Consider the following 23405-nt stretch of genomic DNA (forward strand, 5'->3'; position numbering starts at 1 on the left):
CTTAAAACGGTGTAACCTGACAGGCTGTCGGGTAAAATCCCGATTAAACTACTGTACTCCAGGATCGCAATTGCACTTAGACCCGTACGAAGACGAGCACAGGTGTTACCAGCATACAGAAATCTTCAAATTAATTTACAACACAGGTTTTACATAAAAGTCTTAAAACAAGCGACAGAGTTTAAAACACAGCGGAAGTTTAAAACTGAGCTCGAAATACAATACGATAACTACGACGACGATAAAAGGTGAGCTCCACATCCTGCCCACCGATGTGACGCCAACCTGCCCAAACTTCACGGGGAAGACGGGGCCCACTCGACGGTCCACCCAGGAGGAAGCGGCTGTCCAATCCAGGACGCACAGATCTCCTCGAAGTCAGCGGGGACACAACCTACTTAAAAGGGTACAACAACAACCCTGAGTATACTAATACTCAGCAAGGCTTACCCGACTTTGGGTATACATAGCCCATTACCTAGACATGCAAGGCTTTTTGGCTCTGGAGTTCTTTTGCTGAAAGGCAGCTAGATGTGATTCCTTACTTTCAATATTTTAGCTCCATTTAGTATAGCGAGTATTAACTAAATTTGTCTAAACATCTAGAGCACACATGGTGGAATAGATTATCTTTCAGTAACTCACAAACCAACATTTTTCATTCCTCTTTCATTCCACTTTCTTACTACGATGTGACAAAGTGACCAAGGTTTTCTTAACCGAGAGAGACGGCGAATCGATCCGATTTAATCTTATAAGGTGGACCTAACTCACACGACACGCGTAAACCCCGTCGGGCCACACACGTCAACTGTTCCCATCATCACCCCGACGTCTGAATCACGCCTGCCAAAACCCAGGTGAAGGGTCCCTCACAGCGAACTCCCAGAGAACTAGGAGGCGACATACACTCCAACACCCGCCATCATCCCACTCCCAGAGTAGCAGGTCGCGATTCAAAGTATCGTTGCAAATCAGGTAATTAGCTTACCGGTTTCGACTACCTCCTACTTCCGGCATGTGGTTAGTACTGTTCAAACTCAGTCAACACTGCCAATAACGGAACGGTCCTCAATCGACATAGGCGGAGATTTCTTTGCATCCATTCCATACCATTAATTCCAACTCATTTCCGCCCGGTCTCCAATTCTCTTTACTCAACAAAACATTTCAAAGCCAAGGCTAAGGGATCGAGATCCTAAACTCGCGAGTGACAGTAATCACTCGACTTCTACCGTAATCCTATTTAGCAGAGCATTTCTATCGACACCTGCATCCTAGTATAGGCCCACGGTACCTAGGGGAAAACATGCATACTATGGTTCCATTCAACTCCTAGAACATAAATGCACAATACTTAAATAAACATTGAATAATTAAAATTATGGTTATGCTCCGGGGCTTACCTTGCAGGTCAGCGGGGTTAACGAAGTCTGCTGGAGCGTGCTCAACGGCGACCTCCTACTGCTCTCCTGCTCGTGGCTCCTGGACCGGCTCAGCAACTAGCTCGTGGACAGCTTCGTTCGCGGCGTCTACACGAATAAAATATGACATGCAACCGTTAGGACACAGAGCAATGCATAAGCACTTATGATGCGATGCAAAGATTAACTCAATAGCCTGAAGTGTTTCCTTCGAAATAACAACTACTAAACTTGCTTGCTTAGGGCAGCAGTGATTAAATCAGAGGCTTGATTTGCATGCAAGAGACAAACAACTAACAACATAAGGTACCAACTCAACGTGAAAGCAAATACGGCATGACACCCAACCTTTCCAATATTTAAAGCTGCTAACAAAACATTGAATTAACCCTAACAAGTAAACGAAGTATAAATAGATCTACCTAAAAGTGTACAACACTAGCACCTGAAATTTTTACAGTGGATTACACATGCAAGGAGTAATCCACTGCGAATTTTTCATAATTTTTAGAGTTGTAGAACAAGTGGTACAAAATAAACTAGGTTAAACACAAATTGAATTTTCATCAGAGCAAAAGTGACAATTGCTCTGCACAGCTATTTTTCTTCTAAAGATCTAGATTTTAGAAACCTAACAAAATTGACTTTGCATTTTTAGGAGTTTTCTACGAATTTCTATGCAATTAAGAACATTTCAGCAAAAAAAATAGAAATGGAAAACATGAAAAGGGGGGGTGACAGCCGGGCCCCACTTGCCAGGGAGCCCAGCCCGCCCCCTCCTCTGCTTTGCGCCGCACGCCATAGGGTGCGGCCGGCAGGCCGCGGTGGCACTCCCCTCCGGCGGGGCCGACCGGCGGCGCTGCGGCGGGGCCCTACGGCCGGGACGGGCAGGCTGCCCCCGGGGCGCACGGCGGGGCCCCCGCGCACACACAGGACGGCCCCGCGACCGCGCGGCGGCGACACCAAGCCGGGGCGGCGGCGGCTAGCGGCGGCGCCGAGCCGTTCCGGCTACGGCGGCGCAAGGCTGCCGCGGCAAGGGGCGGCGCGAGCTACGGGGAGGCCGAGCGGCCCTAGGGCGCGCGGAGGTGGCGCCCAGGGAGGAGTAGAGGGGGCTGGCAGCGCGCGCGCGGCGGGCGGCGCGTTCGCGGCTGCGCGGCGGCGATTCGACGGCGGCGGCCGCGGATTAGGGTGGGCAGAGCGTCGGAGAGGGAGATAGGGTTGCGGCCGAGCTCACCGTGGATCGATTTTGCGCGGAGGAAGGCCGGAAGGGGGTCGTCGACGTGAGGGCGAAGCTCGGGGCGGAGCTTGACGGAGGTCGGCGATGGCGAGCGGCGGTCTGAGCTCGATTTCGGCCGGGAAAATAACTCGAACGGGCTCGGGGAGGGGCGGAGTGGTTGCAAGGTGAGGTCGCGCGACTCCAAGCACGACGAATCGAGGCGGGGTGGCGAGCTTTGGCCGGTGCGACGAACGACGACGGCTCCAGCTCGTCTCTGCGCTACGCATGAGCTCGAGGAAGGAGAAGACGATGGAAGGGGGAAAACCGGAGACGGCACCGCGACCGGATAAGGACGCGCAGTACGGCGTGCGAGGATCGTCGACGGCCGACACGTGGAGGCGGCGCCGACGAGCACAGTCGCCAGTATGGCCGGCAAACGTCACAGTGCCGAGCAGTAGATCGTCTGTTCACTCGTTTAAATGATTTTAGCCCGAGTTTGATCAGTTGAAACTCAAAATTCTATATGGGAACATGAAATTTGGCCAAAATAAAAGTTGTAGAGGAAAAGAAGATCTACAACTTTCGTTTTGGGCGGAAGTTGATTTGGAGCTCAGATCAAGGACAAAAACGAGATCGAACACAGCTAAGTAGATGTTTACTATGCGAACGCGATTAGCGTTAACGACGAATTTGAGTCCACGATTAGTGAGTTAACTCATGATTAGCGAGACGATTAACACAAGGGTGTTACAGCTGCTATGATTTTTCAGCACGAAGTAGGAAAGAAGTTTGGAAGCTTATTATTTTGTATAATATTCGTATTTTTGCTCTATATACATATGATACACTACATATATAATTTTTTTTGCCAAAAACAATTCTTTTGTTCTAGTTTGCAGAAGAATTTGAAGTAAGTAGGGATGAACTCATCATCTTCAGGATAGAATCACAACAAGCTAGAATAGCTCAGTTGGCAAGAGCGTGTGGCTGTTAACAACCCACGAGGTCGGAGTATAGAATCACAACAAGCAGCTCAGTTGGCCAGAATTTGAATCAAGGAGGGATGAGGTATGTTCGTTCCCTCGATCCCCTCCTTTATTTGTCGATGCCGAGCTTTGAGAAAAGGCAGTGGGTGCTGCAACTTTAGATCCATGGTGATTAGGACTGGCAAAGCATGCGGGCGTCTTGGATAAAGACTCTAGTCTTCAGATAAGATAAGATTTGCCTTAGGTGGGTGGCATGGGAGGGCGATTTTATCTTTTCTAGTCATCTGAGAATAGCAACACTAGGGACTGCAGCGTCTGATGCACATGGCTGAAACATCCAGGAGACGGATCATCCAGAAGAAAAAGTGATAGCATTTATGGGCACCCGCCAAAAGACTAGGGGGAGTTTTTATGTTTGGCACTACAAATTAGTTTAAATGACTGTACAAATTTCATTCTTCTCATTTTCCACATCATAAGTAAATTGAAGAATAAATCGATATTTCTCCATGAAATTGTTCACGTCAAGTAATGCCCAAAACCGAGACCACTTGATGAGCAATTGCTTCATGTATCAAATTTTCTGACTATCAACATGAGAGACACCCTCACCTGGAAAACGGGGAGTATGGGACCATGCCAATAACAGGTGTGCTGTCACTTGTCCCATGTTCAGAAGTCAAAACCCCCCTTGCCTCTTGCCGCTGCTTACTACACAGGCAAAACACCTGCCACTTGATGCAATTTGACATATTCACATATATGCTGCAGTTCGAGAACAACCATCTTAGAACCAAAGTTTTGGGAACTGCAAATAATATATAAGGGGAGAAGGAATCTTCTACCCACGGTTGATTTTCCAAAGATGAGATGCATACGGTAAGTCAAAGGTATAAATTTGGAAGCAATGGTACTGATCCGGCACCAGCTTTTCCTGAAAGACAAGATTCGCATGTAAGCTGCTATCCAATGGACAAGACATCCCGGCAATTTACACAACCATTTCTCATGTAGATTGAAAGTCCTAGTGTCTTAAAAGATGACAAGAGTTCCAGCTCAATATTAGATTGGGGAACCCAAATATTTACAGAATAGCTTCGTTAGAGCAGAGTACTGGACAATTCCGGTCCTATCACACAGTTCCAAGTCCAACAAATAACATCTAGTGACATACTACTCCATCAGATACCTTTCTCCAAGAATACTCTTTGATTCATGCACCACTTGTAGCATACTCCCTCCTTCCACGTTTGTAGGGCGGATGAGCAAAATCAGCTTTTCTACATATAAAGGGCGCGGCCTCGGAACAGCCTCAGTCACCCAGCAGCCCCTCTCCTTGGTAACCCACATAATTACGCGGAGGACCTTGCATGAATAAGGATGGGATTCAAGGGGCGCTGCATGCCTTCATGCAAATCACGTGGCATAGCCGCATAGGACGGGAGTAAATGCTAGCTCATGACCCAGCTCCTGCCTTGGTCTCTGGAGTAGGAGCTCATCCGCCCTACAAATGTGGAATGAGTACTTAATAAAATTTGATCCAAAAATCTGTCACGCTCTCGTAATGGTTGAGGCAGTGTAGTTACTACATCTCTTATGGTGTCCCTTATTGTTTAGCCCTGTGCAGGCTCTTAAGATTAAGTGCATGCTTAGGCTAGCAACAGTGACTACTAGATAAAATATACTGAAGTAAATAAAACAGAAGAAATGGGGTAGCAAGCACAAAACTAACCTTTGAAGTATTTCCTTCCGTAAGCATACATTAAAGCATTGACATGTTTTGCAGTAGTGAACTGTTTCAACTCCACAAGCATGCCTCATGGGCTTAATAACGACAGGCTGAAAATATATATCAAACATTCAGAATGCCATCATCATAAATAAGATTGTCCTCACAGAATACCTGCTACACTTCACTGAACCACAATGTTTTTCATGAAATAAAAACTCAAATCGAAGGAGGCATCACACCTGCAATTTTGTGGTACCCTCCATGACAATGCTCCAAAAATTTTTAGGCTTGGTGGCATCGACATATAGTTCCTCCAGTCTTCCATCATGATTCTCAGGTCATGAATTTTGCTCTGCAGTCCAATACAGCAGTTTGCATGCATGGTGCAAACCTTGTTTAAATCTCTGCTTGGCTCACAGATGCCACCAAAGTACGATGTACTTAAGAACTTAATTGTCAGACCAATATCTGTAGTGTAAGGATCATGCTTTATAAAATTAAATACGTCCTGATCATGGTACCCAGGATACCTAAATCGAGAAGAATACCAAAACTTGTAAAACTCTATGCTTTGATCATTTGACTTCACATAGTTGAATCCTCCATTTGCTATGTTCCTCAAGTCCGTTGCATTGCCCACATAGTGATCACATGCAATCTGGAAGTCTCCATCAGAATAAAAGAATGGAAAAGGATTGCGGAACCACATGATATCAGCATCCTGAAATGCCGGGGGGGGGGGGGGGGGGGTAGTTATATCAAGTGAAACCACCAATAAGAAACCCACAGTGAACTGTTCAAAAGCTGAATATCAATGCAATAGTACAGGATGAATGTAAAGGCATAAGTTTACCGAGAAAACGAAGCTGTAACCTTTTTCAAGCACTAGCCGTAAGAAATCCAGCCTTTTCCACATCATTTCAAGATACCCAGTGGTCTGAAACCTCTTCTCTTCAGAAAAATCCACATCTTCAGTTGTAAGAGCAAAGCAGTAGGGATGGATCTTGACACATCGCTTATATGCCTTCCAGTCAAATGCTACTATCACAAGATGTCTCAAAAGTGAACTAGTACCAACGCCACGATGGAAACTGTCAATGAAAAGGTCTATCACTGAGCCTGGTGAAGCCCATGCAGCATTGAGGGTCGTCAATATTACGGTCTTATCGTCCATAGAAGCCTCCTGCAGAACCAGCTCTAGTCTGAGATCTTCACTGTCCTACAACAATAACAACTGTGTTAACTGAGATGCAAAAGTTACAAGCTCTGCATCGTGGCTGAACTTAATATCATATTAATCAACAGGCTAAAGTTGGAAGTAAATCCTTGACTGGAGCATAAGAGCAACAAAAACATCAGGTTTATTTATAACATAACAGAAGGACATTATTTAGTTGAGAGCATAAGAGACCATTCACAAGTTTGCACCAGAAATGCACTAATGTATTTTTAATTCACAACATAGCACAGGACAAGCAGTTGGCACTTGTTTATTCCACTCAGAGTACTCCAACTGAGGCCAGCTCCAGTGGTGGTTCGATTTTGCTTTCCAATTTCAGCGAACCTTGGTTCGGTTCGGTAGCTGTTGTGTTGAGTTCGGTTTATAGTCCCGAGAAGAAATACTAAATTAATCAAACAACCCTGTGTGCATGTCCGACTCTATGCTTTCTCACCTAAAGCCGAATATTTTCACTGTGTTCGGCTGCTAGGCTGCTGCAGCTGCTTGCTGCTGGCAGCTAGGCGTTGGCGCGGCTGCTGCTGGCTGCTGCAGCTGCAGCCTACTCCCTAGCAGCCGAACACAGTATTTATTAGGTTTGAAGACCGCTCGGTTCGCATCTTAAACATGATTCGCTTTTTCTAGAGTTCGCTTATGGCTCGGTGGCCGCAGTGTTTGAAACGAACCATGAGAGGCGCACGGTTCGTTTTCGACCAACGCTGGAGCTGGCCTGAGAAGTAGGCTTCCAAAATCAAGTATCATAAAAAATGACCAGTTTGTCCAATAAGGCAACAACGTTCACAATTATTAAGATATCAGGAATCGTTCCATGATCTCCAAGGTAACCCACGCAAACACCACTATATCAGGGTCAGGATGCAGGAATTGCTAGGTCTGAGATGCGAAATTAACAGGATAGGGAATGTCGAAACCGCATTTTGTTGCCTAAAAGTAGCGAACATGAACAATACCCAAAAACATGCTAATCACAAGGAACAACTAGGATCAATAGAATTCCGTAAGACAGAGTGGAAACCTTAAAAAAAAGGTAACAGAAAGGAGGAGGCAAACCCCACCAGATCGTCTGCGGGGAAGGGATCGTCGTCGCCGTCCTCCGCGGGGATCTCAACTGGAGGAAGCGGCGACGGGTCCCACTGCAACAAGGGCCGGCGAGCCCGCGGGATGTACACCGGCGCCGTAGCATCCACGGCGGCGCGGTACAGCACGGCGCAGGGCAGCGCCACCGCGGCGGCAAGGAAGAGCACCGCCGCCACTCTCCGCAGCGCCGACGCGCGCGAAGGCCGCAGCGGCGAGTTCCCTCCGAAGCGGCGCGGGGACGTGGCGGAGGGTTGGGCCAGGGCCGTGCGCGGCGGCCTCCCCATTGCAGGCAGGCGGTGGCCGCGACGGCGGGGGGCGGGCCCGGGCCACCGACGCGTCGGCGAGGGCTTCAGACGGGATGAGGAGCCAGTCGCTCAGTCTAACGGTCGCGGGAGGCGCAAACCAGCCAGGATCCGGGACCGGGCTTCGTAGGCGTAAAGTGGCAACCGCGAAGGCGGAAACCGCCTTTCCCTCAGATCGGTGGAGCACGCAGCGCACGTGAGAGAGAACACTGCCAGATGCGCCACCGCGCGTGCGAGGGTGCCGTGGCAATCCAGCGCCGCTCACGTGTCCCGAGCGGAAACACACCCGCAGCCTCTACACTCTATGACCGTGCGGGCCATGCGCCGGCTGACTCTCGCGGGATCCACTTGTCAGTGAATAGAGTACATCCTCCGCGCTTCTCAGGCGCTGTGTACAGACACAGCCACAGCCCACAAAGGGACCGCTAGCGGCAAGCCGTTGGCCGCATCAAACTACCGCGGGGGCCAACGAACTTTGCTTCTCCTTCCCGCATGTTCTCTCGTCTTCCTCCTCCACTCGTCGTCCACCACTTGACCCCTCCTCCTGCAGCTCCGGATCTGGAAGGCCGGGGGAAGTCGCACGCTGGCGGAAGGGAAACGGCGCAATTGAGCCGAAGCAGAGGAGTACAGGGCCGTTGAGGCGCAGGCCTCTGTGAGAGTTCGGGACAGAGGCATCGCGTAGCTGCCGTTGGGGAAAGCTCAATCAATCAATACATGGATTGGCTGCCTGGAGAGTTGTGCCTCAAGATCTTCCAGCTCCTGGATCACCAGTCCCTTGCCTCCGCTCCCCAAGGTTTGACGCCTCCCTCCCTCGTCAGTCATGATTCTTGCATCCCAGCGTGGCAGGCTGGCAGCGATTGCAATTGTGCTGTAATTCTGAATCCCCCACGGTCTGAATTCTCAACTATCTTGCGTTAAAAAAAATTGCGTTCAACTGTCCACTTTAATTAAGACAAACCTCATTTGGTTAATAATGACAGTTCCGATTTTAATTGGAGAGCCACTGACTCATTTGTGGTCTCCAATTCTCAAATCGGTTCAACTGTACATGCTGACCCCTGTACTTACTGAAGCCTGAAAATTGCTCCTGGCATTGCATCGAGAGATAGCTTGATGGTAGCAGTGTATTCTGTGCCGGAGTTTCGTTTTGGTGAGATACACATAGCCCTTGACTGGGACGATGCTGCTCCGAGCTCAGTTTGCAGGAAATGGAGGGCGTTGACCTCGGACGATGAGCTGTGGCGCAAGCTGTTCAGCGACAGGTGGGGCACGGACGCCGCGGCGTTCTACGCGCCGGAGGGCTCCAAGTCCTGGAAGGACGTCTTCGTCGTGCAGGACCGGTGCGATCGCTACGGACTGTAAGCCATTCACTCATCTGTTTGACTGTTTCACAACTTCTGATGCTGTCTTTTTTTTTTGTGGAAAAGCGTCTGTTGTTGCCAATTGCCACCAGCACTCAGCAGCTTGTGCTCCTGCTGCTGCTGTACACCAACAGTTCCGGCATGGCCTGCATCTCCTTTTGTTCGGCATGTGCATGCGTGTGACTTGCCGTGTGATCGTGCCACGTTCTTCTCAGGGGTGTCAGGATCATCAGGGAAGGGAAGGACTACTACCTGATCTACCAGGGCGAGATCCAGCGGTACCTGGGCTCGCGCCAGGACACGGATGGTGATGGCGGCAAGGACGCGCCGCGGCAGGACGCTGACGACGACGAGCAGCGGCAGATAGCGAACCGGATCCTGTTCTTCCTGGGGGATCTGGAGGCGGCCTGTGCGGACGCCAAACGTGTCAAGGCGTGATCGTGAACGCATTTATCCTGTGCGGCTCTCCAGAGCACATTGCCGCCGCCAGTGTATGTTGCATAATTGCATAGCTCGTGCATAGTTTTGTTCTGTACTACATGCATAGTGCTTCACCCTCAGTTTATTTGTACAAAATCATGTACTCATGTGATTCACCCTGTGTAAAGTCGAGTTGATCATATGCTTTGTTTGTATGACACTTTGGTCTATCATTGCACACCCAGAACCATGGTGACTGCCAAACAAGGGCCGCAAAAAATAAGTTCCACCATTCTTTTTAATAAATTATCAGATTCTAGTCATTACCCGATTCAAAGGAGAAAAAAGGAAGAAGAATCGACCTCTTCTGTAAAATGAGGATAACAGAATACGAACTCTCAATGTCAGCTACAATTACGGGTCAATGATAACCTGGGCGAAGGCCCAATTCCATACTGTGCTGAAGCTCCGACGTTTACCAAACAAATGGTAACATGGGCAATGTGTGCTGAAGCTCCGACGTGTTTACCAAACAAATGGTAACATGGGCAAGACTGTCACTGATGGATGATCTGGTTGAATCAGCATTTGAGAGCAGCTCTTGCCATCTCCAACGCTCCCTCGTAGGTCTTGTTGCCGCCAATGAAGCCACTCATATGGACAAACACACATCCTGGAATGCCAGTTTCCGCAGACAGTTCATCATCTCTCATGCCCCTCCACTTCTCTGCCAGAGCCTTTCGGCTCTCGAACCTGTCAGGAGCAACAGCAACGGCTTGCACTCGCCAGCTCTTGCTCCTCTCATCCTGCAATTATGTGGCGAAAATCAAATACATATGTGGCATGGTGTTGAGTTCAATGTCGCCAGGCTAAGAAAACATAAATAAAAAAACTGAAAAAAATTAAGGCAGGGCCAAGGAGATACCTTGGTTATAAGTTATAACTTATGAGACTGACTTTGAAGCTATTTGATCAGAGAATACAAAACGTTGGGGAAACAAGCAATACCAAACAATTAACAATCAGCGGCCAGTGAACATAAGTTTATGGAAACTTGTTTTTCTGTCGTGGCTATGTTGTTGTTGTTGTTTTTTTTCTGTCGTGGCTGAGAAACAATCAGTTTATGGCTACAACAACAGCTACTAATTGCATCATAAATGAACTAAGATGTGTCTGAGAAGGGAAGGACTCTTTACCTGATACAGCACATACTTGGTCAGAGGATCAATCTTCAGCTCCTCTTCAAGCTCAAATAGATGAAGCTTCCACTGTCATTTTAATACAAATATGCACTTGTTTAAGTTACATGTTCAAGTTCAACATGGCAGTCAATCAACTTAAGCAAGTTCAAAGACATAATATCACTAAATTTAGTTACAATTGGTGAACATGGGTCAGCCGAAGTTTGAAGTAGGTAAAGCACAAGCCCCATTTTTTCTTGTTATTTTGGGTGCCACAGATTTCAAATGTCCCTTTTAAATGGCATAACAATATTGAGCACATAAACGATTGTAAAATAAAACCAGACAGGTCTAACATCTATAGCTTTGTTTAGTATCCGAAACAGAGGCTAAAAATTCAGTTCTGGATGTTGGTACGATCAATATTTATGTGACACAGAAGGTCAAGATCTTACCGGGCAGAATCTATCCAAAACCATGATTTCTCCACTTGGGTCAGCCTTTCCTCTTGATAACAAACACTCCAGGACAATAGATCTTGCAGGTAACCATGATTTAACATGAAAGCAAACACTCTGGCATTGGAGATGAATAATACAGTCATATAAAAAGAGGACTGCTAGCAAAACAAATAATCTGATAAGAGATTCTTATGGACTGAATAAACAGAACACATTATGGCACCAAGGCATGAGTCAAGTGTCAAATACCTCCAAAAATTCACTTCCAGCTAACATCATGGCCTGTTGAAATGCTGCGTTCTCCTTCTCAGGTGACTGGTCTGGATCAGTCCAGTCCGGATTTAGACGTCCAACGCGCGAAGACAAGTGTGTATTGTTCACATACTTTGGTGGTTGGTCTGTGTCATATTGATTGATTCCATTGTCAATTGCATCAAGTGCCTGCAACATGATCAGTGTATTGTGTGTTGCTTCTTTAGCCATAAAAAACAATTGGTAAGAACTCATAAACACATGGAAGAGTACAAAAGTACAACTAGATCTGTCCCGATAACATGATGTCTGATGATAGTTGTGTGATTGAAGTTTGCCAATTGTAAACAAAAAGCACAACCAGCAAATAGTGACATTTGGTTGTTGGTTCATTAACATTTTCTTTCAGATTGAAGAAGTGGTAAAATCTTGCCTCTGACCAACTCAAAAGAGTTTATCCTACAATGATGGGCTCGGCAAAGTAGGACATTCAACAACCCTAAGCGCAGAAACATGATCATGTGCACTAGGTTTTACACAATATCTGAAAAAAATTACACAGTCTATAACTTCCTAAGCAATGAGAAAACATACATCACCTGCTGATATGTCCACAGTTCATGAGATCCAATCAAAATAGTAGATATATAGGGGGGGAATGCTGAAATATAATTAACTGGTGTCTATGAAGTTTCTCAGTAGTGTATGTCAGACATATGTTCTAGAATTGCAAGACTAAGTAGGAGCTGATGATAATTACCATTTCAATCCAATAAAAAAAAGGTATACTGAACTATATTGGTCATGTAATCAGATTCACACCTCAACAAAGCTTTTATATACTGCAAGATACAAGCGGTGAACATCTTCATGATCCTCATTAACTCCAAGCTCCTTAGCAATTATCTCCTTACCAAAATGCTGCAATATCAGGCAAGTTCAAAAAATAAGCACTGTATTTATGTAAAAAATAAAGACAAGATAAATGCAAGAGTACTAAAAACAATATTCAATGTGCAACTTGTAAGCCTCGGCAACCTAGCAAATTATACGAATGTTATGACACAAAATAAAAGTCCTGCATCCAACCAAGGATCCACCTGATGCTGTGTGGTGCAGTTGAAAAGACTTAACTTTGGGGGATTATATGCCTAACTTTTATTGCTGATTGCTCTGGCGTTGCTTAGAGAGGAATTCAAAATTAGCATTGTCCATGGGGAGTACCTTGTAGATAAGTCCAGCACTGCTAAGTTTTGTGTTGAATCCATGTCCAAAAACCTCATTGAAGCCCTTCTGGTGATGATCATATCGATGCCTGCTGGGATCATAGACACCACCGACATCAAGCACGGCATCCAGTGTATCAAGGATCTATTGCAAAGTTCAATAAGAAATGGAGGTGAACAAGTTAGTGGAATTGCAAGGTACAACACTAATTATTGCACTTATATACCAATATCAGATTCAGAGGTAATGAAGGAATGCAATGGATTCCTCCATGTATACAAAGGTGATTCAACAGCATGCTAAACAAAGCAACACATTAAGCATACATATGCATGTTGAATTCATGTCCCAGATAACAGGAGGTAGAAAGCACGGTCACCAAATTTCTAAGGTTTCAATTCAGAACTTATAATGGAGCAGTGTGAAATCTAAGCAAGAGCAAGGGTATCACTGATGTGTTGGGGATCTTCGTCCATTTCTCTCAGTATCAGAATATTAGTGCACATGAACACACTGAAATTTGGAAATATCAACACTACTTAGAGGTGCAAATTGGTGATCCTTAGGTGCACCTCCAACCCTCTTTAGTTCAAAGTTTTGTACTAATTTTCCAAATTGAGATCTCAATTTGAAAAAATTAGTACAAAATTTTAAACTAAATAGGATTGGAGGTGCACCTAAGGGTCACCAATTAACACCCCTAACACTATTCAACAACACAAATTCGTATATGAGGATACATAAAGTCTGCTAAGTCTCCGAATACTCGCACAGAAACCTGTACGCCAGGGCCCCCAAAGCCCCAGACACAAGCAACCTTCACTGCCCACAACGAAACTGGCGGGGAGAAGAGAACCCTACCCAGGAATGCTACGCTAATCGAGCCAGTAGGGAAGCGAGGAAGGGACCTGCGAGTCGCGAGTGCGGACGACGTCGGCGCCGGCGAACTGGGAGGTGAGGCGGATGAGGAAGCAGCCGAGCGCCTCGTCGCAGTGGAAGCTGCCGTTGTGGGTCCCCACTCGCTTGGCGCTCCCAGCGCCGTCCTCGCCGCCGGCTGGAGCGGACGAGTAGACCCTCAGCCTCTTCGGCGAGGAGGCGGCCGCCGGCGAGAGAGACGCCATGGTGGGGAAAGGGCTCCGGATTTGGGATCGCCCGGTGCCGAGGAGAGGAGACCTGACGGCTCGCTGCGACACCCTCCAGGAGGCGGCGAGCATGCTACTAGGTTTTCCCGTGCGGCGCGAGCGTTCGGGTGTCAGCTTTGAGAAATTGAAAACCAGAGTTCCTCAAAAGTTCGTCAAAGAAAATTCTCGAAGCCAGTTTTACCCGGCCCATAAAAGTGGCCGAACAGAAGCCGAGATCGTATAAGAGGCCGGAATCCCACGCTGTAAATGGGCTTAATATATATATGAAGTCCACCCAGATCTGTTCGGATTTTTTTCATTTTTGTATTTAAAAAAAATTAAAATTTCAAAAATATATGGCGGTTTCGAAAAATTTCAAAACTATACCCCTGTCGCCCCTTTCCTGGGCGACAGGGGCCTGTCGCCCTCTGGCTGGGCGACAGGATCTAAATGTAAAAAATAATTTACATTTAGGTCCTTGCGCCTGGGACGCATTAAACAACGAAATTGTAAAATAGATATAAAATTGTAGGAAAATCAGAAAAATACAAACTCAACTGTTATGGATTCTATGAAACAAGATCCACAACTTTTGTTATATAAAGTTTTTCATTTGATCAATATATCTTGCTCTATTTTAAATACTAGTTTAATACACTTTTATTTAATTCTCAAGATCCATCCTTTGGATGCATGTCATCTTTGGCCAGAGTGTTGCATATGGTAAGCATAGGCTTGTGCAAAATTGGTAGGCCTAGAAAACATTTCTAGAATAAGTTTTTAAATTAAATCTTGCAATATGTCTAGTTTAAATGAGTTATTTATCCATGCTGCTATACTGAGTTTTAGAAGCCATAACTTTTACAGTACCATTATTTTATTTCCTAAGAGCTACAAAAAAAGTTTGGTAAATTTTAGATAAGCACAACTAGACCAAATTAATTAGACTCATTAGATTCATCTCGCGATTTACAATCCATTAGTGCAAAAAAATTTATAAATAAATTTTATTTAATACTCTAAAATAACAAGATTTCTTTTCAAATCTGTTACCAAAATGATCTAAACACACCTACCATCGTGACACTCGTCAGTATTCCTGCGAGTATCACAGCGCGAGGTGTCGTCAGCTAACCACCTGCCGGCCGGTCCGGTTTGCATCGAATGGTCACGCGACACCAGTCGCAAGAAACCGCCACGAGATGTTGTAACCAGGAAACTTTCGTACACGCGATGATAACCATTCATACGTACAGATATAGACGTGTCGGCATTTCTGAAAGCGTTTCCAAACACACGATGCTGCAGTAGCCACCATTATTATTTCCTCATTATTAGACTAACCAATAACATTACTCCATGCGTGACAAGGTACGTGCGTGCAGTATGCATACATCATGGATCAGGATCACCAAACAACCAGCACACCAAAAGAAACAAAAAAGCAACCACCACGCACCACCGGATGGTCCTAAGGGTTTTCATCATCAAAAAACACAAACCCGTCCGTGTACATGAAGGTGGCGACCTCCGGTACGTGGTGCGTTTCGTAAGGTAGAGAAATACTCCTAGATGGAAAGGGAGGGAGAAAAAAAAAAGGAAAACGCCATGCTTAGATTCGAGAGAAGTTTCTCGTTACAGGGCCAGGATGGACCCGGCCCGGACCTTGCCGCCGCGCTCCTGCGGGCCTTCCGCTTCCCTGGCGGGCAGCGTCCCATGCGTGACCGCCTTGGCGCTGGCGCCGCTCGCCCTCTCCTTCCTCTCCGCCGCCTCGTCCGCCGCCATCTGCGCGCTCCGGCACTCGTCGCTGCAAAACGCCGTGTCCCCTCTGTTCGCCGATCAAGAGACGGTGGCACGCGCGGCTGGTTAGGGCGCCGCTCCAACGGAGGGAAAAAAAAAACAGGGGAAGAATGGAATAAGGTGGCACCGCACCTGTACATGAAGATGTCGCGGTTGCCGGCGAGCGGCCTCCGGCAGAGGAAGCACGCGTCTAAGAAATGCACGCCGTGCCCCGCTCCCCCCATCGATCTCTTCTCCCGCTGGCTGTCCAACCTATCTACCGCGTCGGTCGCCGAGCGCCACCGGCTAGCGAGATCGGGAGCGTGCGTTCCGCCGACTCCGGCGAGATCGGGAGTCTTCCTCCTCGCCCGCAGCCGCTGCCGCTGCAAATCGTCCGTGCTCTTTTTCCTGCCCCCCGTGCTTCCCTGCGCGTCTGCGTCGAATGCGTGGTGATGCTTGGTGGGGAGGCAACGCGAGGTGGTGCGCGCTGGCGTTTAATAATGGCGGAGGCAGGGTTGCCCTTGCGCGGTTGCGCCAGCCGCCCAGCCCACCACCCAGGACCAGGCGGGGAGATCGTAATGGGCCCACCATGTCAGGCGGCGTCACCTGGAACCCCGCGTGGTGGCTTGGCCGGCGCGCGCTGGTCAGTGGTCACGGCCAGGGTGCGGGTCCACGGGCCCCACGCTCCCGATTCGTCCACTTGCTGCGTGCGCTCCAGCTTTCCCGGGGAACTGTCACGACTTGACCCGCGCCTAGCCGCTGGCCCCACTTGCCAGCGAGACCTGGACATCGGGAGCAGGGGATGTGACGACGACGCGTCGACGCGACTTGCCGGAATTCCCCCGCGCGCAGGATGAATCTTCGCGTCAAAGTCGTCGTGCCCCCCGTGCGCCCGTGGGATCACAGCAGCCTTGCGTTGCAGAGCATACAATTGGCCCTGTTTAGATCACGGACCATAAACTCGTAAACAAAAAAAAGCACATCAAATATTTGGACACATGCTAAATGAAGTTTATTTACAAAACTTTTTGTATGAATGAGCTGTAAATCGCGAGACGAATCTAATGAGACTACTTAATTCATGATTTGCAACAATAATGCTACAGTAATCATCCGCTAATTATGAATTAGTCATTAATTAATTAGCATCATTAAATTCGTCTCACAATTTACAACTCATCTGTGCAAAAAAAATTGTAAATAGATTTCATTTAGTACAAATTAGCAAGATTTCATCGTAAAAAAAAATTTGCGTTCCATCTAAAGAGGACAAAAAATGCGAGTCCAACGTGGGGAATCTCCAGCGCGGCGCTGCTGCACGAGACTCCGAAGATCTCGCGCAACTTGTGCAGCAATGCGGTTCCGAACTCTGAAGCCGGCTGCTTGCCCCTCGCCTCTGAACCTTTTGATGCGCTTCGACGCGCCTGCCGTATCAACGAACGATTCGTGGATGAACTTGCCCGAGAATTTTTCGTGGGGCGCATCTGGCACCACGCGCCATCCTCGAGCGAGAAGGGAGGCACGGATTCGTCGGTCGGCGTTCGGTGCGGCATGGACCGCAGTGTTCGGGGAGGCATTTTCCCGAGTAGTTGGGCTACTCGCGTCGAAGCATCAACCGGCCTGCGCTGCAGCGAGAGCGAGCCAGTGATCGCATTGCTCCGTGGCCTGGATTCGCGAAACGCTGGGAAGACCTTGACCCCCCCCCCCCCCCCCCCCCCCCCCCCCCCCCCCCCCCCCCCCCCGAGTGCCTCGATCAGTAGTAGACGTCTGCGGCATGGGCGTTTGTGCAGCGCTTGTCCAAGGATCTTTCTGTGCCAGTGCTTTTGCACAGTTGATGTGTTCCATCCATTGACCGGTAGTACAAGTGGCCGTGCTTGCTTCAGCGGTTCGTTCGGGGATACAGACAGCTATTGGTAGTTACCGCTGAAACTATAAGAGTTTGATTGGTTGGCTACCAAATTCTAGACATGCCAACGTTTTGACTAGGTAAAAGTTGTTAATTTTTTTTACCAGCACTTAGTTTGCTACCGAAAGCTGTCAATATCTCACATTTAGCTTATCAAAATGGCAGCAATTTTTTTTGCCTATATTTTACTTTGCCAAAACTTTGGCATGCCAAAATTTGGGTAGCAAGCCAATCAGACTCTAACGGCCAAAACAGCATCGGTCGCTCAGCTTCAGCTGAAAGCAACTCGTCGAATGGTGGTGAACTGATGGATCTGTAGATCACTAAGCTTAAAGTCTGCAGCTAGACGGCAGGTGGAAATGGAACGCGTGTGTACGAGACCGAAGACCGCTTCAGACTGTCCCCTCCTGGATTCCACAATCCGCGGCTGCTCAAGCCAGGAGAGCGCACGGTTTGGTTCCACATGCAGAGACGGAACCGCAAGGCTGGATCTTTCCCTTTCGAGTCCCCGCCGGCCGCTGTTTTCCTCGCGCTTCTTTGGCAGTTGCCAGTTGCTCGCTCCCGTCAATCCAGGCCTGGCTGTGTCAAGCAGGCTATTATTGGAGCCGTCTCGCCGTAATTCTAGCGCCATTGCATGGTACTGCTTTTGCAACGGTACACTAATTTTTGATGCTGTGTATAAATTTGGTCAAACTTAAATTATTTAGCTTCTCAAAAAACGAGAGTTGCATTTTTTTTAAGATGGAAGGAGTAAATTGTAAACCGTTTTGCGGAAATCACACGCAATTCTTCCACAAAATCACGCAGGAGCTTTGTGGAAAAGATCAGAGCTCATTCGCTGGCTCCAATGGCCCTGGACTCTATCAGGATTAGGAATCGATGGAACGAAAACGAGCGAGGCTTGGATTGCTCATCGTGGTTGCATTGCAGGACACAAAAAAGACCTCCGCTACCTTTCATTTTCGCGTCGGATGCAGACGGAAACAAAGGGGTCGTGGCTACTTGGTCCTTGGGGCAAGAATCCTTGCCTAGTAGTACTAGGAATGTGCAAGAATTCATTCGTCATCCTTGGGTGCGTGGGGGGGGACGAGTCCGGAACCGGCGCGCGACGAGGATCCGTCGTGATCTCCGCGTCTAGTGCTGTGGCTGGAGCTGCCGCTGGGGACGGTGTTCCCGCTGCGCCATCACCGCCGCCGCCGCCGCCTGCTGCGCAGCCAGGAGGGCGTGCTGCTTCTTCCTCCGGTGCCTCACGCGGTCCATCTCGATCTGCTCCCTCCTGCACTCGTCGCTGCAGAACGGCGTGTCCCCTCTGCGCTCCCGGCCGAGAGGGCGGCGCACGCACGCACGCACGCAACGGCGGGGTGTTAATCGCTTCCTGAACGGCCCGCAATGGAAAGCAGCAATACTAGGAGCGGCGGCGCTAGCAGGCGAGGCGTGCCGACCTGTACATGAAGATGTCGCCGCAGAGCGCCTTGCGGCAGAGGGTGCACTCGTCCAGGAATTGGTTCGGCTCCTCGGCCTCCGTGTCGGGGACGCAGAACACGGACGGCGCGCGCCGCGCGGACGAGGGGCTCCGGCCGTCCTCCGCCGCCCTCGCGGTGCCCTCCGTGGAGCGCCGCGGCCGGTGGGCCTGCGCGCTGCCGCCGCCGCCGCTGGAGAACACCGCCGCGAAGTCCGGGTTGCCGAACGCGTGGAAGTAGGACGACGTGAACTCCATCCGGCCGGCGCCGGCGTCCCCCAGGCACGAAGCGCGCGCGCGCGGGCCGGTCGGTCCAGGAGCTGTCACACCGCACACGGCCGGAGGCGCAGGCCGGCAGCTGGGGCTTGGAGGGAGGAGGGGGCTGAGAGGGTAGGTTTTAAACGAAGCCAAAGAGGGTAACGGCTTGGCGGTTAATTAACCAACTCCTACCTGGCTTTAGCGAGAACCAATGGATGAAATGCATGTGGTTAAATCTGGCTGACTTGCATGATTGCATCGTGCTTTGGCATACAGCTCTATTTACCTCGCGTCTGCATCACCTAAAGATAGGTAACACTAGTAGTCGCTTTAGCATCTGTTATAAGCATTTGTCAGTCGTTTACAGTTCAATCGTGTTTGCTAGGAGCAATCTTAAACTCTGGTGGTTGCTTGGGTGACATTTCAAGTTCAAACACAAGTAACTTTCTCCGATTAGAAATACGAGTTCATCTATTATCTTATTATTTGGCCAACAAACGGAGCCTCCATGTTCGCTCTCAAGGCCTAGAAATTCCCACGTTAATCGAAAAAAATAAAAAAATAAAAATTACCCACCACTGCCATTATGATAAAAATAGCCTAAAATACCTCTGCATCTAATTAAAAATCACCCACCAATGCCATTATGAAAAATTAAATATAAAATATCATTTAACTATGTGTCAGTTGCAAACTTATACTATTAATAGAAACTAAAGGTAACAACAATCAATCAAAATAAAATAAAAATAAAAATAATTATATGCATAATATTATTAAAGCTCAACAAATCAAATTGTTATTATAAGTAGATCATATTTGAATTGTTTTAACCAACAATAAGACATAACTTACGATAATGAACAGGATGATGTATGGTAAAAAATTATATAATCTTTAAGTAAGAATATAATGACATGCGAATTTTTGAATTTTCAATACTAGTCGCGCAAATGTGTGCGGGCTATTCGCCTAGTTGGAAATAAATCGGCATGATCTCATCTCAAGATCATGATTTGACTAGCAACATCTCAAGATCGAAGATAAGTTCAGGGGCAAAATGAACTACATAAACTAAATAGGACAATGTATTATCATTTTTGTAATAAAAACTAGTGATGCTAATGTTATGTTGTCATTATATTAAAAATTTACATATTCTTGATCCAAGGTGAAAAGGTTTGATTTATATTTTATCTAGCGGCGGACTTATATCTTCAATCGGAGAAAGTACTTCAAAACTACATACCGTAGAATTTGTCGCTCTTCATGTCGTGGTCATGAGTTCCTTGACAAATGACAAGTGGGATATTTCTCCCTGCCTCATCAAAAAAAAAAAATCTCCCATGGCGACATGCTGAGGACATTGTTTTCTAGAACCGAAGTACCCAATCCCTGCTGCTACCAATCGTGTATATTCATGAACATATTGACGTTCCAATCAGATGAGTGTTAACCCACATGATGACATACTAAATGGTCCGCTAACCAAGCTCTCCCATCACACAGCCACTGGCTGACTGGCGAGCAAATGGTTCCGTGCACGCCGCTTCTAGAAAACAACGACGCCATCGACGATCTTTTACACCGCGAACTGGCGTCCACTTCGCCGTCGACGATGCGCCTGCGCTCGCCGGGCGATCCAGCGACTAAACTATCCCGGCGTCGCCGCTCGGTTGGTCGCTCTGCGTCGTGGGGTCGGGCCCCTGTCTCTCCTCGCGTGGCGCGGCAGCGGGCGCAGGAGGCGCGCGCGCAGCAGCAGCCAGCAGCCGGCCCGGCCGGCGCACGGCTGGCCGCGGCGCGACGCGCCGACAGGCGCTCGCGCGGGCCGGGCGCTCGCGCGTTGCCCCCCGGGCGCCCGGCACTCGCCGCCGGCACGAGGGGCGCCGTGGTCTCGGCCTCTGGGATGTCGTAACGTGTCAGGAATCTGGCGCCGGGAGGAGCTCCGCCCTCCGCAAGCGTGCCTAGAACGATTCTCTCTCTCGCTCGCTTTGGAGCGTGCAAGGTGGGCACATCGTTGCAACTTGCCGAGCGCCATCGGCGGGGGGAACGAAAACAAGAATAATTACGTCATGTTTAGTTCCAAAAAATTTTCCTACAGTATTCATAGTATCCATTACATCAAATCTTCGGACACATGCATGAAACATTAAATACAGTTAAAAAATAACTAATTATACAATTTAAATGTAAACGACGAAACAAATCTTTTAAACCTAATTAGTCCATGATTAAATATTAGTTACCAAACAACAACAAAAGTACTATGGTACTAAAATCTAAACATTTTCGTGAACTACAAGGTCTTAATCAACGGAGCTCGTCGATCATCGGTGGGGAACTTTTTGATTTGTTAACTCCAAAGAGCACTTTTCTGAAGCATTGTTCATCAGTACTTCTGATGGGTAATTATATGACCAATTATGGTCGTAAAAGTCGGATGTGATCTTGCAGGGTTCGAGATTGATTTCTGCGGCATGCCCGTCGTACAGAATAGTACTGTAACATCCAGCCTCGCAGACAGTCTGCTTGGGGCCGCGGACGGTCCGCGACAGCCCTGCTTCAACCACTCCAAGACCGAGGTTCGTCGATCGCCGCCACGTGCCGACCGACGAGCTCGTCCCTGCCCATTCCTGTATGCCGCATTGAAGTCGCGCACCGCCCTCCACCCACCCCGCGCCCACTCCCTCTCTCTCTCTCGGTTCACTCTCCCTCTCCCTCCCGACGCCATGGGCGACGTTTGAGCGCCCTCCCCTTCACCGGCCAAATCCGCGCATTCCCCCCATGAATTTCAAATCCACCGCACCAGAAGCTCGACCACCTCCCTAGCTCCCTCCTCAACCCCTCCAACCACAGCCACAAACCCCCACCTCGCCGGAAATCTCGGATTCCCCGGCCGTCGGTCTTAGTTTGGTCCAAACTCGACCTCACCGTGGAACTCCATCGTCTGAGCACCGTTTCCTTTGCCCAAGGGCTCAAATCGATTGTAAGTGAGTCGCTAATGCTCATGCTCCCCTCGTTCCTCCACGTTCTTGTTGTTTCCACGCACGTTCACGACGATGTCGTTTTGACCTCCACGAGCCGCACGTCGCTAACTAGGTTAGGCTTGAGTTCTTCGCGTGCATCACCCATGCCCATGTGCGCCTCGTCCAGTAGATGGTGTAGTGCTAGCCTCGCCGTCGGTCGGGCCACCGTCGGCGGGAACGGCGCGCCGCGGCGCCACACCGGCCTCACTGGTGGCGGTGCGCGGTGTCAAAAGATAGGAATCGCGGACGGTCCGCCTAGGAGGGCCGGACAGTCCGCAAGTCAAGTTAGAAGTTGTCCAGAGATGATGTTGTCTCTGGTGTTTTCGTAGAATTGAACTGCGGACGGTCCGCTATTGGAGAGCGAACAGTCCGCCGTTGAGTTCGAAATTTGTCCAGAGACGATGTTGTCTCTGGTGGGTTTCGCAGGGTTGAACTGCGGACGGTCCGCTAATGGAGAGCGGACAGTCCGTAGTAGAGTCTAAAAATTTGTCCAGAGACGTTGTCGTCTCTGGTGGACTGACAGAGTGAACTGCGGACGGTCCGCCAAGGAGGGCCGGACGGTCCGCAGTAGAGTTTAGAATTTGTCCAGAGACGTCGTTGCCTCTGGTGGTTTTGCGGAGTTAAACTGAGGACGGTTCGCTGTTTGAGAGCGGATAGTCCGCCATATAGATTTGAAAATTGTCCAGAGAGGTAGTTGGTTTTGGTGGGTCTGCAGAGTTGAACCGCGGACGGTCCGCCACTTGGGTGCGGACAGTCTTCAGGGCATTTCAGTTTGAAGTGTAGTAGTTACATCATTGAGCTACACTCAATTATTTCATATGCATCCGTGTAGCATCCGCCGTTGAGGACGTCGTGTTTGAGGTGATTGCGGCACCGCAGGAGCAGCCGGAGCAAGCCCAGGAGGAGAGGCGTGAGAACCCAGCCCAAGGCCCGCCTGACCCTAGCTCTGAGCAACAGCCCGAAGGCAAGCCCCGGTGCAC

At 48.7% G+C, this 23405-nt stretch overlaps 5 protein-coding genes across 12 annotated transcripts; 1 reads left to right on the forward strand and 4 right to left on the reverse strand.

The window, feature by feature from the left end:
• Window positions 1-4108: 4108 nt before the first annotated feature.
• Window positions 4109-8078, reverse strand: LOC120656838 (uncharacterized protein At4g15970-like). 6 transcript variants are annotated; one of them, XM_039935022.1, is made up of 7 exons: window positions 7651-8078; window positions 6212-6577; window positions 5598-6079; window positions 5359-5465; window positions 4816-5130; window positions 4476-4560; window positions 4109-4391 (listed from the first exon to the last, which is right to left on the reverse strand). In XM_039935022.1, the coding sequence occupies exons 1-4, from the start codon at window positions 7954-7956 to the stop codon at window positions 5444-5446; spliced, it is 1176 nt and encodes a 391-aa protein (XP_039790956.1). In that variant the 5' UTR covers window positions 7957-8078; the 3' UTR covers window positions 4109-4391; window positions 4476-4560; window positions 4816-5130; window positions 5359-5443. The 6 variants fall into 6 exon arrangements, with proteins under 6 accessions (XP_039790956.1, XP_039790957.1, XP_039790959.1 ...); XM_039935023.1 differs by having other exon boundaries at window positions 4472-4560; XM_039935025.1 differs by lacking the exon at window positions 4816-5130 and having other exon boundaries at window positions 4505-4560.
• A 336-nt stretch (window positions 8079-8414) lies between these two features.
• Window positions 8415-9999, forward strand: LOC120656841. 3 transcript variants are annotated; one of them, XM_039935029.1, is made up of 3 exons: window positions 8415-8767; window positions 9173-9332; window positions 9551-9999. In XM_039935029.1, the coding sequence occupies exons 1-3, from the start codon at window positions 8689-8691 to the stop codon at window positions 9771-9773; spliced, it is 462 nt and encodes a 153-aa protein (XP_039790963.1). In that variant the 5' UTR covers window positions 8415-8688; the 3' UTR covers window positions 9774-9999. The 3 variants fall into 3 exon arrangements, with proteins under 3 accessions (XP_039790963.1, XP_039790964.1, XP_039790962.1); XM_039935030.1 differs by lacking the exon at window positions 8415-8767 and having other exon boundaries at window positions 8775-9332; window positions 9402-9955; XM_039935028.1 differs by lacking the exon at window positions 8415-8767 and having other exon boundaries at window positions 8792-9332.
• A 30-nt stretch (window positions 10000-10029) lies between these two features.
• Window positions 10030-14129, reverse strand: LOC120656840 (MYG1 protein C694.04c-like). The gene is made up of 7 exons (XM_039935027.1): window positions 13785-14129; window positions 12874-13020; window positions 12472-12570; window positions 11647-11838; window positions 11392-11511; window positions 10952-11023; window positions 10030-10561 (listed from the first exon to the last, which is right to left on the reverse strand). The coding sequence occupies exons 1-7, from the start codon at window positions 14088-14090 to the stop codon at window positions 10337-10339; spliced, it is 1161 nt and encodes a 386-aa protein (XP_039790961.1). The 5' UTR covers window positions 14091-14129; the 3' UTR covers window positions 10030-10336.
• A 1168-nt stretch (window positions 14130-15297) lies between these two features.
• LOC120656843 (FCS-Like Zinc finger 2-like) lies at window positions 15298-16260 on the reverse strand. The gene is made up of 2 exons (XM_039935033.1): window positions 15930-16260; window positions 15298-15825 (listed from the first exon to the last, which is right to left on the reverse strand). The coding sequence occupies exons 1-2, from the start codon at window positions 16019-16021 to the stop codon at window positions 15633-15635; spliced, it is 285 nt and encodes a 94-aa protein (XP_039790967.1). The 5' UTR covers window positions 16022-16260; the 3' UTR covers window positions 15298-15632.
• A 2346-nt stretch (window positions 16261-18606) lies between these two features.
• On the reverse strand, window positions 18607-19622 carry LOC120656842. Its single transcript, XM_039935032.1, has 2 exons — window positions 19125-19622; window positions 18607-18991 (listed from the first exon to the last, which is right to left on the reverse strand). Exons 1-2 carry the CDS (start codon window positions 19397-19399, stop codon window positions 18817-18819), a joined length of 450 nt encoding a protein of 149 aa, XP_039790966.1. The 5' UTR covers window positions 19400-19622; the 3' UTR covers window positions 18607-18816.
• Between the last annotated feature and the right edge of the window lie 3783 nt (window positions 19623-23405).

Source organism: Panicum virgatum, chromosome 1N (assembly GCF_016808335.1).
Source record: "Panicum virgatum strain AP13 chromosome 1N, P.virgatum_v5, whole genome shotgun sequence".
Lineage (NCBI taxonomy): Eukaryota > Viridiplantae > Streptophyta > Magnoliopsida > Poales > Poaceae > Panicum > Panicum virgatum.